General features: G+C 36.8%; 1 protein-coding gene across 1 annotated transcript; it reads left to right on the forward strand.

The window, feature by feature from the left end:
• The first annotated feature begins 7322 nt into the window (after positions 1 to 7322).
• On the forward strand, positions 7323 to 11592 carry LOC131639000 (uncharacterized). Its single transcript, XM_058909525.1, has 6 exons — positions 7323 to 7654; positions 7824 to 8474; positions 8640 to 8937; positions 9121 to 9660; positions 9748 to 10284; positions 11317 to 11592. Exons 1-6 carry the CDS (start codon positions 7323 to 7325, stop codon positions 11590 to 11592), a joined length of 2634 nt encoding a protein of 877 aa, XP_058765508.1.
• Positions 11593 to 14652: the final 3060 nt, after the last annotated feature.

Raw genomic sequence — 14652 nt, forward strand, 5'->3', positions numbered from 1 at the left:
AATTTATAAATGACCAAGACTTTGTTCAATGACATGTGTTCATTTAGTTTGTTGACTATGTATTAGAATACATTATTATCCTATTGGGCTCTTAGTTAACAGATTATTGCTTTGGGCTCATATTGTTAAATGGGCTTTAGCATCTTAGGTCCAATATATAAACACATGTACCCTAGCTGTTTCAATTCAATTCATACATTCAAATTTCTATTCTTGCCGCCAATGTTAATTCATCATCTTCTCCAAACTAGCATCTAAACACTGCAATATGGTATCAGTAGATAAAACCCTATCATTCATTCACTCCTTAACCCACCTGCATATCCAATAGTTCATCTCCTCTTTTCTTTTCATCTCTTTCATGGCACCCGATGGAAGTGATTCTGATTCTATACACAACACAGAACCGACCACTCATCAAGATCCATCCATGAACCCTAGAAACCCTTATTACCTCCATCCTGGAGAAAACCCTGAAGCTACCATTGTCGCACCTCCTCTTGATGATAACAACTATCATAATTGGAGCAAGTCCATGAAACGAGCTCTCACATCCAAGAACAAGGTTTCCTTCATCAATGGAACGCTTCCAAGACCCTCTGAATCGGATAAGAACTTTGAGCTGTGGGATCGCGCCAATAGCATGGTGCTCTCATGGATAAACAGAACTCTCTCACCTCACATTGCGCAGAGCACAATCTGTTTTGACTCAGCCTATGACCTTTGGGAGGATCTTTGCGAGCGCTTCACCAAAGGAAACCATTTCAGGTTCTCTGATCTCCTTCGCGATATCCACTCAATCCAACAAGGTGATCGTTCTTTATCCACTTATTTCACTGATATGAAGATTCTTTGGGACGAATTAGAAGATTTGCACCCTAATCCTTCATGTACTTGCCCCATTCCTTGCACATGTGGCTTATCCAAGGCGGTTCGTGATTTCAAACAAATGGAGTACGTAACATGTTTCTTGAAAGGTCTGAATGACAACTATCAAAATATCTGCACACAAATTCTACTACTTGATCCCCTTCCACCTATCAATCGCGTATACTCATTGATTGCCCAACAACAGATCCCAACCACCTCCAGCTCCACTATTCTATATGAAAACAACAACAATCCCAAGGGCAGAGGTCGTGGCACGGGCAAGTCTTCAATGGTGTGCACCAATTGTAGTAAAACCAACCACACCATTGACACATGTTATTTCAAACACGGCTTTCCACTAGGATACCGCAACAAGAACTCAAAGAACCCAACAGAGTAGAAATCTCAACCTACCACGGATGCATTACCATCCATCTCCAAATAAGATTATCAGCTTCTCCTGCAGCTTCTCCAACAATCAAAGAAGGAAGCCCCTAAAGATGACAAAGTTGTAATCTCTGGTATGAACCATACAGGTAGTACTTTATCTAATCCCTCTATCTGGATTTTAGACTCGGGCGCTTCTCATCATGTCTGCCCATTCATAACTTGTTTTTCTGACTTACATTGCATACAACCTGTGCAAATTAATCTTCCTAATGACACTCATATGACTGCTTATTTTTCTGGAACTGTATATATCAACAAACATCTTAAACTTCAACATGTATACTACATACCACAGTTCAAATTTAGCCTCATTTCTATTTCAAAGCTTTGTCAAAACTCTGCATATAGTGTAGAATTCTTACACAATTCCTGTTCCATACAGGATGTGTCTACCAAGCAGAAGATTGGCCAAGTAACAACCCTTAACAGCCTTTATATTTTACATAGAACTCCTATACAGGAGGATAATACTGCCACCACTAGTAATAATGTCATTTCTGACACAAATGTGAATAATAATCAAATTTCCTTATGGCATTATAGACTGGGACATCCCTCCCATGAAGTATTATCTCACATGTCTAAAACTTTCCCTATCATTACTTCACAAAAACATTCACCATGCCATACTTGTCATCTCTCTAAACAAACCAAATTACCTTTTTCAACAAGTAACACTATCTCTAATAAGCCATTTGATTTGATTCACATGGATATTTGGGGCCCTATTAGTGTTCCCTCATTAGATGGTTTTAGATATTTCTTAAATGTGGTTGATGATCATTCTAGGTATACCTGGACATTTTTTATGCATACTAAATCTGAAACAAGACAGCACATTCAAAACTTTCTTAATTTCTGTAATACTCAGTTTTCCTTCAATGTTAAAATAATAAGGTCAGATAATGGACCTGAATTCTTAATGACTTCCTATTATGCTAATCTTGGTATTGTGCATCAAAGGAGTTGTGTTGAGACACCTCAACAAAATTCCATAGTATAAAGAAAACATAGGCATTTACTTCAAGTCACTAGATCTTTACTTTTCCATTCAAACTTATCTAAGTCATTCTGGTCATTTGCATTATGCCATGCTTCATATTTGATTAATAGAATATGCAGTCCCTCTTTACAGCATAAAACTCCATATGAACTGCTATTCCAAACCCCTCCATCCTTTGACAATCTCAAAACATTTGGGTGTTTAACATATGCATCAACACTAACCAGAGACAGGGATAAACTAGATCCCAGAGCTGCCCAATGTATTTTTTTGGGATATACTTTAGGCATTAAGGGATACTTGTTATTCAACCTCCAAAACAGATCCTTACTTACCTCCAGAAACTGCATATTTTATGAAACAAATTTTCCCTTCAAACCACCACATTCTCAGAACTTAACACCCCAACCTGAAGATTCTAACACACCTTTCTTTTTTGACTTAGAACACAACTCATATAGCAATCCAGGTAACTTTACTTCCACAGCTCAACAACATAACATCACCACCACACCTACTAATAATCCAACCATACAACCTGAACCTGACAACCCTACTACTGGGCCCATTACTAATACACAATCTCAGGACCCTACCACTATTCTAGATAACCAAGTTGACCCTAATTCTGATGACCAAACCCATGATACTACTAATGTTAGACACTCCATTAGAACCAAGTCAGCCCCTGCATACTTAAAAGATTTCATATGTCATGTTTCACATTCATCCCCATTATATGATATATCTAAACAATCGGCTTTGACACTTAATAAAACATGGATCATCACCACTCTGCCCCCAGGTAAGAAAACAATCGGCTGTAAGTGGGTTTTCAAAACTAAATATAACTCTGATGGCTCTTTAGAAAGGCACAAGGCCAGACTTGTTGCCCAAGGTTTCAAACAAATTGAGGGTATTGATTTTTTTAACACCTTTTCTCCTGTAGCAAAATTAACAACTGTAAGAATTCTTCTTGCTCTTGCTTCTTCCTTAAATCTTTTCCTATTTCAAATGGATGTACACAATGCTTTTTTACATGGTGACTTAGAAGAGGAAGTATACATGAACTTGCCAAAAGGGATGACTACTTCTTCACCAAACCAAGTTTGTAGACTTCTGAAATCACTCTATGGATTAAAACAATCCAGCAGGCAGTGGTTTGAGAAGTTATCTAAAGTTCTTCTCAAAAATAACTACAAACAATGTGCTTGTGATCATTCATTATTCATTTATAACTCCGCACATTCTTTCACATTTCTTCTAATTTATGTTGATGATCTGTTGATTGCAGGAAAAGACATTACAATCATCAACAACACAAAACAAATTCTGCATACACACTTCCATTTGAAGGACCTTGGACCATTGAAGTACTTTTTAGGCATTGAAGTTGCAAGGAACACAACAGGAATCAACATCAATCAGAGGAAATATACCCTCGATTTACTCTCATCAGCTTGACTCCTTGCTTGCAAACCGGCTAAAACTCCTATGGCTCGTGACACAAGACTCTCAGCAACTAAAGGAAACACTATGACTGATCCAACAAAATTCAGACGGCTCGTGGGACAACTGATATATCTTCTCAATACGCGCCCAGATATTGCATATGCTGTACAACAACTCAGTCAACATATGCAAACTCCAACAGACATCCACTATGAGGCTGCCTTGCGTGTTTTACGCTATCTTAAAAGTCACCCAGCACAAGGCATTTTCTTTCCCAGCACACAACAACTTCAACTCAAAGCTTTCTCCGACTCTGACTGGGAAACTTGCACCGACACTAGAAGATCAATCACATGATACTGCATCTACTTAGGACAATCGCTCATCTCATGGAAATCGAAGAAACAGCCAACAGTTTCACGAAGTTCAGCAGAAGCAGAATACAGATCAATGGCAACAACGGTCTGCGAAATTCAATGGATCACGAATCTACTTCAAGAGCTCAAGATACCTCTTCAAACACCTGCCAACTTGTATTGTGACAATGCTTCAGCTCGACACATTGCAAGCAATTCCTCCTTTCATGAACGTACAAAGCACATCGACCTCGACTGCCACCTTGTAAGGGAAAAGCTGCAACAGCGTCTATTTCATCTACTGCCAGTAACTTCACAACAACAACTCGCAGACGTATTCACAAAACCATTGGACAAAACACCTTTTATTGATAATATTTCTAAGCTAGGACTTCATTCTATATATTCCTAGCTTATGGGGGGCTATTAGAATACATTATTATCCTATGGGGCTCTTAGTTAACAGATTATTGCTTTGGGCTCATATTGTTAAATGGGCTTTAGCATCTTAGGTCCAATATATAAACACATGTACCCTAGCTGTTTCAATTCAATTCATACATTCAAATTTCTATTCTTGCCGCCAATGTTAATTCATCATCTTCTCCAAACTAGCATCTAAACACTGCAATACTATGTTACTTTAACTTCGTTTTAGAACAACCTCTTCTCCTCTTGGCTGCAAGTTGATTCTCGATGTTGTTCTAAAGTGTTGTGAATTTTATCTAACTTTTATTCAAATTCAATTTTCTGTATACTTCATTTGATTTTATGTGCTTGAATCAATTTATGTATAATTAAAATGTTAGCGTTTCTAGTTTAACTAGATGTTTTGGATTTTGTGTTTAATCTTTACAAGAAATGGGACACAGGCGTGCGAAGGTGATCAAGGGGCTGGCTGGAAGCGACATTGGTCACATGATGGAAAAAGAAGTTATTGAACCATTGTGAAGGATGATGGGGTAATTCTCATAAGATTTAAAAGTTTAAATGGGAGCCTAGTTGTTAGTTAGATTTGATTTAGGTGAGCGACGAATGCGTCGGGTACTTATGTTTTCTTCGTGTAGTTTTCAAGTATTATGAAAATATGGATTTTTTATAGGAATGCCAATTTGAGAATGATAAACTGATTGCGGGTCCGTTTGTTTTGGCTTTAAATAAAAATGATTTTTATAGTGTTATCAAATTTTGTTAAAAAAATTTTTACAAAGAAACTTTTTATAAAAGCTTCAAATGAAAATTTTGTTTAAATAGTTATTCTTAAAATGTGATTTTAGGTATTTCATCTATTTATGGTCAAAAAATTTGGATATCAAAATTTCAAAAAATCACTTAATTTTGAAGCTATTTCAAATAGATTTTCATAAAAATCATTTTTGAAATACAACTTTTTGAAAAAATTATGATTTTGACTAAATTTTGGTCTTCAATTATGTATGTTTATGTTATAAGATGTCAAAATTAATGTTTCATTTTAGAAAAAACGAATATAAAAAAACTTGTAATATTTAAAAAAACGGTTTTAAAAAATCTATTTTAAAAAATACAAAAAAAAAATCCATTTTTTTAAAGCCGAAATAAACTGGCCCAACATTTGTTGGGCTGATATAGAATTAGGCAGAGTTTTTGTTTTCTATGATTATTTCTTTTTTTATAGCTTGCATTTCTTTTACAGGACCATGGATTGTCTAGAAGAGTGTCGTGAAGTTGATGCGGTTGTCGACATATTTTGCTAATACATTAGTAGTTATTTTAGATGTTTAAATTTCAGTGCTTTTGGTTTGTATAATCAATATTTAAATTAAATAGTTGTCAAAATACATTTGAATTTAGACCTACTTCAATCTATTACATTTATACAATTAAATTTTATATTACAACAATTGTCAATTGGTAATATTTATCAATTCATATTTATTAATCGACCCATGCGTGGGTCTGCATGGGTTTTTTTTACTAGTTTATGAAATTAAAATATCATTGTTTTTATGTTTCATGTAATTTGTGCAATTTATCTCAAAATCATAAAAGATTTTAAAACCAATTCATCAAATTATCTAGAGTTAAATATAGAAACTCCCTTGCATGGCAGTCACATGGTATTTTTATTTATTTTTTATTTCAAGTGATATTTTTTAATTTTTTAATCTTATTTTTTACTTTTTTAATTATATATTATTAAATATTAAACATATTTTAATAATATTATATTTTATTAAATATTATATTTTTTTAATTTTTGTTTTTAATTATTTTACTGTTTAATATATTATATATTTTTATTTTTAAATTTTGTATTAATATTTTTCGTATAGTTTTTAAATTTAGAAATTATTCAAATAAAAATTTAATATTAAACATTTTGGGCATGTGGCCCATTTGCTCATAGTCTGTTTTCAACTCATGAACGGCTATGGGACTTTCTTTATATACACTTAAGCTTTTTGCTTCAAAGACAAAAACCATGTGGGACTATATGTGTTTTTAAAACCCATTGCAACACCAACAACAGAGCTAACACCAGCAAAGTACAACAGTTGCTGCAGCAAACATCAACTCTCTCCTACCATGGCTAAGTGGTATCTAATATACCCTTCTTCAAACACAATCTAAAGATGGATTATAATCCACAACACAACACTCTTTCTTTGTTTGCTTGTATCAGTCATCAGTCATTACACTCATTCTTCATGCTGGTCACTTGGTATTCCACTTATCCATCTTAACTTTACTACTAGAATTCCTTATTTGTTCTTTTAATATTAATCTGTTGAAACTGCTGTTTTTAGCACTTCAGTTGGCGTAACCGGTTACGCCTGTTACCGTAACCGGTTACGAACCCGTAAAACAGATTTACTGTAGATGTTGCGTTTGCGTAACCGGTTACGCTGTTTGCCGTAACCGGTTACACTGAAGCCCAACTGTTTTTCTGTTTGTTTTAGGGTGCTTTAAATCATTCCAATCATTTTGTAACTTATACTATATAAGGAGCTCACCACTCCTATGTTGTGGTTAATGCCAATTCACTATCTCACCCTCAATTACTCTCTCTCTCTATTATTTTCTATTCATTCTTTAATCTTCATCTTCTTCAATTGATCATTTTCCCCATTAAAGAAACCTTAATTTGATTTGTATGTTCCAACATTTGGCATCAAGAGCTCTGGTTGTGATCCGATTCCGCTGCAACAATGAGTACCAATGATCGAATCCCATCCAATTTACCGATTCTTGATTCGAAGAATTACGACAAGTGGTCTAAGCAAATGAAGGTCTTGTTTGGATATCAAGAAGTTCTCGATATCGTCAACAATGGAGTCACACCTCTTGGGGCTGAACCTACAGCTGCACATCAAGCCACCTTCAGGGAAGAGAAGAAGAAAGATTACAAAGCTCTCTTCTTGATACACTCTTGCGTCGATGGTGATAACTTCGAAAAGGTCGGTGATTGCGAGTCCGCGAGGCAAGCTTGGTTAATTCTTGAGAAAGCATATGCTGGGGCTGCGAAGGCGAAGGTTGTGAGGTTACAAACTCACAAGAGGCAATTTGAGTTAACGCAAATGGAAGAGAAGGAAACGATCAACGATTATGTGACGCGCATTACGCGCTTAGTGAATCAAATCAAGTCGTGTGGGGAAACGATCTTAGAGCAGAATGTTGTGTCAAAAAATCCTACGTTCGTTGACGTCAAGATTCGACAACATTGTGGTTGCTATTGAAGAGTCGAAGGACCTTACGTTGCTGAGCAAGGATGAGCTTCAAAGTTCCCTAGAAGCACATGAACAAAGAATGGACGAGAGAGGAAGCGATAAAGCAAAGGCGGAATTAGCTTTGCAAGCTCGTTTCAATGAAAGGAGTAAAGGTTCGAAAGGGAAATGGCCTTCGAAAGGGAAGCAAGGCGATGGTGAACCTAAACATTCGAAGGGACAAAAGGGTGAGAGCAGCAGCTCAAACGGTTATGGTGATCGAAGCAACGCGAGAGGTGGAAAACCAAGAGACATGAGCAAGGTACAATGCTGGAAATGCAGGAAACTTGGGCATTTTCAAGCAAAGTGTGGTGCTAAACAGCTTGAAACTAAAGGGGATGAAGCCAAGGTTGCTAGGCAAGAGGTGGATGATGAAGCCACACTCTTAATGATGATTACCGATGAGTGCGAAGGCATGACAGAGGTGCTGGACAGCAGCTGCAAGTCACGGGACAGCAGCTGCAGCAGTGCAGAAAAAGCGACAGTTTTGAGTTCGGAACAAAATGTGATGATTTCGGTTCGTGATGGAACTCAAGGCAAAGAGGAGTGGTACTTAGACTCCGGATGTTCAACGCATATGACTGGAAGAAGAGATTGGTTTGTGCAAATCAATCAAGTGGCGAAAAACAAAGTGAAGTTTGCGGACGATTCCACTCTCATGGCCGAAGGTGTCGGTGATGTGTTGATCAAGAAAAAGGATGGTGGACATTCTATGATCAAGGATGTGCTGTATATTCCAGGTATTAAGTGTAATCTTTTGAGTATTGGTCAATTGCTCGAAAAAGGTTACAATATACGATTGGAAGATAAGATCTTGCGGGTTGTTGATGCTAGTGGAGTGTTGATCCTAAAGGCTCCCATGGCTACCAATAGGACTTTCAAAGTTGAGCTGAAAGTATTGGAGCATAGGTGCTTAGCTACAGCTGCAAGTAGAGAGGAGTGGTTATGGCATTACCGTCTCGGTCACTTGAATTTTCGTGATCTCAAAGCGTTGCAACAAGAAGGTATGGTTACCGGGCTGCCACACATTAACATTCCAGCTGAGTTATGTGAGGAATGTGTGAAAGGAAAACAACACAAAGGAAGTTTTAGCAAGGATGCGGGTCATAGGACCAATGCACACCTTGAGGTGGTGTATTCCGATGTTTGTGGACCTATGCAAGTGGACACATTTGGTGGCAATCGATATTTTGTCACATTCATTGACGATTTTAGTAGAAAGTTGTGGACTTACGTCATCAAGAGAAAGGATGAGGTGTTTGATGTATTCAAGAGGTTTAAGTCCATGGCGGAGAGGCAATGCGGTCGCAAGTTGAAAGTTCTCAAAACGGACGGTGGAGGTGAGTATACCTCGGTTGCGTTTGGGAAGTATTGTGATGATGAGGGTATAGTGCGTGAGGTTGTACCACCCTATACGCCGCAGCAAAATGGTATTGCCGAGAGGAAAAATCGTTCGATTATGAACATGGTTCGAAGCATGTTAAGCGGTAAAAGCCTACCGAAGGAACTATGGGGAGAAGCGGTCTCTACAGCCACATACTTATTGAATCGTTGTCCTACAAAGAAGCTTGAAAAGCTTACACCGGAAGAGGCTTGGTGTGGATTCAAACCGAATCTAAGTCATTTGCGTGTATTCGGTTCGGTGGCTTATAAACATGTGCCGGGACAATTGAGAAAGAAGTTGGACGATAAAGGAGAAGAGATGATATTCGTTGGATATCACTCTACAGGCGGTTACAAACTGTTCGATGCGAGAAATCGGAAGATTCAAATTAGTCGAGATGTTATTTTTGAAGAAAATAACAGCAGCAGTCTCAGCGTAACCGGTTACGGCCAGCCAGTACAAACTGGCGTAACCGGTTACGGACAGGAAAAACAGAGTCAGAATTCTGCAGGGAACAGCGTAACCGGTTACAGCCAGGCAGTACATACAGGCGTAATCGGTTACGAGCAGAACAGAATCCCAACTGCTGTATTTTTTGATGATCCAGTCAGTCCCGAAACAGTTCCGCAGCCTCCGAATGATGTTCAAACTGAAGGACACCGTAGAAGATCAACAAGGCAAAGAGTGTTGCCTTCTAGACTCCAAGAATGTGAGAGATTCCAAGATAACGAAGTTAATAATGAAGGTGACTTCGTTCATTTTGCGCTTATGGCCGAATCCGAACCGGTGAATACGGAGGAGGCTCTAAGGGATCCAAAATGGATTTGTGCAATGAAAGAGGAGCTGGAATCAATCGAGAAAAACGGTACTTGGGAGTTAGTTGATCTACCTCATGGTAAGAAGCCAATTGGTGTCCGTTGGGTCTTTAAAGTGAAAGCAAATCCGAAGGGCGAGATAATCAAGTATAAGGCTCGATTTGTAGCGAAAGGGTTTTTGCAACGTGAAGGAATAGACTTTGAGGAGGTGTTTGCTCCTGTGGCTAGGCTTGAGACCATCCGATTGGTTGTTGGTATTGCAAACAACAACAATTGGAGCGTTTATCAAATGGACGTCAAATCTGCGTTTTTGAACGGTCCACTTGATGAGGAAGTTTATGTTGGACAGCCCCCTGGTTTTGAAGTAAAGAATCAAGAGATGAGATACTACAAGTTGCATAAAGCCTTGTATGGTTTGAAACAAGCTCCAAGAGCTTGGAACAAACGCATAGATGGCTTCCTTGTTGACATTGACTTCAAGCGGTGTGTGTCCGAACATGGTGTATATGTGAGATCAAATGCTAAGGATGGAGTGATAATCCTTTGCTTATATGTGGACGATCTCTTGATTACCGGCAGCTGTGAGGAGAGTATTTCAAGGTTCAAGAAGGAACTCATGAGCGAGTTTGAGATGACGGACCTTGGAATCATGAAATACTTCCTTGGCATAGAGTTCCAAAGGTCAAAAACGGGACTGCTCATGCACCAAAGGAGGTATGCACTTGAGATCTTGAAGAGGTGTGAAATGGAACATTGCAATGTTGCCATTACACCATGTGAAGCAAGGCTACAGCTGTCCAAAAGTGAGGATGAGCAAGATGTTGATCCAACTCAATATCGAATATTGATTGGATCATTGCGGTATTTGTGCAATACGCGACCGGACTTGGCATTTAGTGTCGGTATTGCGAGTAGATTCATGGAGAGACCAAAGGTATCTCATATGGCAGCTGTCAAGAGGATCCTTAGATATATTAAAGGGACTCTTGGTTGTGGAATTCTCTTTCCGGCATCGGATACGAGCCGAAAGTGTGATTTACTTGGTTTCACCGATTCCAATTGGTGTGGTGATAAGGATGATAGAAAGTCAACAGCTGGATACATCTTTATGCTAGGTAGAACTCCAATCTCTTGGTGTTCGAAAAAGGAACCGGTGGTAGCACTCTCATCTTGTGAGGCCGAGTATATTGCGGCATCGTTGTGTGCTTGCCAAGCCATGTGGCTTATGAATCTATTGAAGGAGCTTAATAGTAGTGAGGGTGAGGCTATTACTCTCCTTGTCGACAATGTCTCCGCGATCAACCTTGCGAAGAATCCAATTGCACATGGAAGAAGCAAGCACATAGAGATGCGGTTTCATTACTTGAGGGAGTTAGTGAGCGATGGAAAGTTACGATTGGGGTATTGTCGAAGCGAAGATCAAGTAGCTGACTTATTGACCAAGGGTGTGACCAATGAGGTGTTCAAGAGGCTGAGAAGGAAGCTGAGCATGGTGGACTTGGACCAACTGAAGTGAGGTGGTGTGTTGAAACTGCTGTTTTTAGCACTTCAGTTGGCGTAACCGGTTACGCCTGTTACCGTAACCGGTTACGAACCCGTAAAACAGATTTACTGTAGATGTTGCGTTTGCGTAACCGGTTACGCTGTTTGCCGTAACCGGTTACACTGAAGCCCAACTGTTTTTCTGTTTGTTTTAGGGTGCTTTAAATCATTCCAATCATTTTGTAACTTGTACTATATAAGGAGCTCACTACTCCTATGTTGTGGTTAATGCCAATTCACTATCTCACCCTCAATTACTCTCTCTCTCTATTATTTTCTATTCATTCTTTAATCTTCATCTTCTTCAATTGATCATTTTCCCCATTAAAGAAACCTTAATTTGATTTGTATGTTCCAACATAATCATGTATTAATACTGGAACTTCAAGTTTCTCATTAATATTATTTTTACTGCATTAATTGTTTAGAACAGGTTCTGCATGGCTAATGACAAAATAGATTAATGGACATGCTCCATGCTACTGTTATTTATATAGTATGAAAGCATTTCATTTTTACACGACCAAGTGTTCATAAAGTGTGTTTACAGTGTGTGTATTTACCATTTATCTTACAAACCTCTCACATCATGCAAAATCAATTGCTTCTAGAAACAAGATGTGCACTACGTACCAATTACCATGTTAAAGGCGAGTTACCATGTTGTGCATTAATTCAACTTAATACTGCTAGCAGCTATGGTTGAATTAAGATATCATGCTACACCAACTAATTTTTAAGTATATATAGGCTAAGCATATGGTATTAACACAACAAAAAATTAGTATAGCAAACTAAGAAGAAAAATTTAGTGAGAAAATATATATTGTATTTTTCTATAAGGTTTTTTTACTGAGTGTTCTTCTATTTTAAGAGAGAGTGTAATTTGTTCTCTCCTTGAATTTAGAGAGAAGTGTTATAATCGCAGGTATATGTTCATCATTTTCTTGCTTACTGCAATTTTAGGTGAATGTTAGCGAACTTGGTTTGGTTACACCTGCAGGGAAAGTTGTACGAGTGCAGCTCCCCAAAAGGGTTGAGATCAACTACCTTTCAAAACCATGCCTTTGGTGACTTTGCTCCATTTTTACTCTAATAAATATTTCTCTCTCATTAAACAATTAAATATATTAATTTATGTATCTCTTTATTAGGCTAAAGTTAGCAAAGGTATTCTGCATCTTCTCCATTTCTTTTTCTCTCATTTTCTCTCCTTCCTCTCTATGATCTCTCTCTTAATCTCACTCTCTCTCTTAAGCAAAAATAATTTTATAATGAAGAGAGTGAGATTAAGAGAGAGATAGAGAGGAAGGAGAGGGATGGAGAGAAAAAGAGATGGAGAGGATCCAAGTCCGCAATGAATATAGTGTTTAAATGAAATATTACATGGACCAAAAAGAGTGTTGTTGGCAATGGGCTTGTGTGTATTAGAGCATCCACATTCATCATATTCATTTGAGTTCTTTAAATGGGACTCATTCAATTTTTAATATTATATCATACTTTTATATTTTCTAAACACTTTAACTATATTTTTCAAATATCCATACTACTCGTCAAAAACTTTAAAATTGATCCCACATTTACCACTCATCAACTACATTCTTGCAATTTTCATTAATTTATAATCAAATGGCCCACATAAATAAGTGTAAAAACGTTCTCACATTTGAGAACGGTTGCAAATGTAGATACGGAAATTCTGATCAATTATCCATCTATTCTTCCAGCATGACATTGAATATTGTGTAGGAACGGTAGTATCACAGGCGATATTCATGCTCTTAGTTCTTGGCCCAATTAAAATACTTTTTAAAATAAAATTAAAAATAAATATAATACGAAAAAAATAAATCGAATTAAAAATAAATAAATAATAAAATAAAATATATAATATATAATAAAATTAAAAATATAAAAAAATATATATTATATAATAAAAACATAAAAAAAATAAAAAATAAAAAAAATAAAAATAATCCACATGGTATTTTAAATTAAATAAAAAATAAATAAAAAAGCCATGTGGACTGTCACGCAGGCAAGAGAAGAGAATCTTTCCTGCAATGTGGCAATCAGGGGCTTAAGTGAGGGAATCTGGATATTACAAGGAGATTTTTAAAAAACAAATTACAGGGGGATTTGTATATTTAACCCAGTTATCTATTTACATAAAGTAATAAAGTAATGTATCTGGAGAGACCTACCTTTGAGTTTGCTCCAAATGTTTATTATGAGTAATTAACTTAATCGTCTCAACTTTTAAAGATTCGGTGTAAAAATTAAAATTATTTTCAGTTGAGTCGTGAAATTTTGTTAAGAGATTCTAATTAACGGTAAATTGACATGAAATATATGTATGAATATTTTTTTTTACCATAACTTAATCATGAAAAAGTTTGAGACCCTATAATATAAGCGGTCTTACACACACTCAAAACGGCACTGGTAATTAAACTGTGAAGTAATACTATAATATTGTTCATATTGTTTAAAAATAAGTTGTAGAGAACAAAATCTTATTCATAGCAAAATTTTGTTTGGCTCATGTTTTTTTTTATAAATCAGATATCTTCTACGCACAATTACAAATACTAATCATCCGAGTCGGGAAGAACCACATATGGCGGCAAACTCTTCTTCAAAATATTTAACATTGGCTTGTCAAAAGATTAAGGGTCTACAAGAACTTCCTCATAAAAATCGGATATCTTCTATGCGCAATTACAAATACTAATCATTCGAGTTGGGAAGAAAAACATATGGCGGCAAAGCTCTTCCTCAAAATATTTAACATTGGCTTGTCAAAAGATTAAGGGTCTAGAAGAACTTCCTCCAAGACATTTTTTTGAAAGCCATCCAAAGTCATTTAATGAAACTAGTTCTTTCAATTTGTAGACTCACTTCATTCAACTAAGCTTTGTTTGACAACTTTGAGGAGGATAACTTACCTAATCCTTTCAATTTACTTTTTTGCAAGAGCAAAATCAACATCCAAATTCAACACATCTTACAATGTGTTACAAAGTTCACC

This window comes from Vicia villosa, unplaced genomic scaffold, assembly GCF_029867415.1.
Source record: "Vicia villosa cultivar HV-30 ecotype Madison, WI unplaced genomic scaffold, Vvil1.0 ctg.002496F_1_1, whole genome shotgun sequence".
NCBI lineage: Eukaryota > Viridiplantae > Streptophyta > Magnoliopsida > Fabales > Fabaceae > Vicia > Vicia villosa.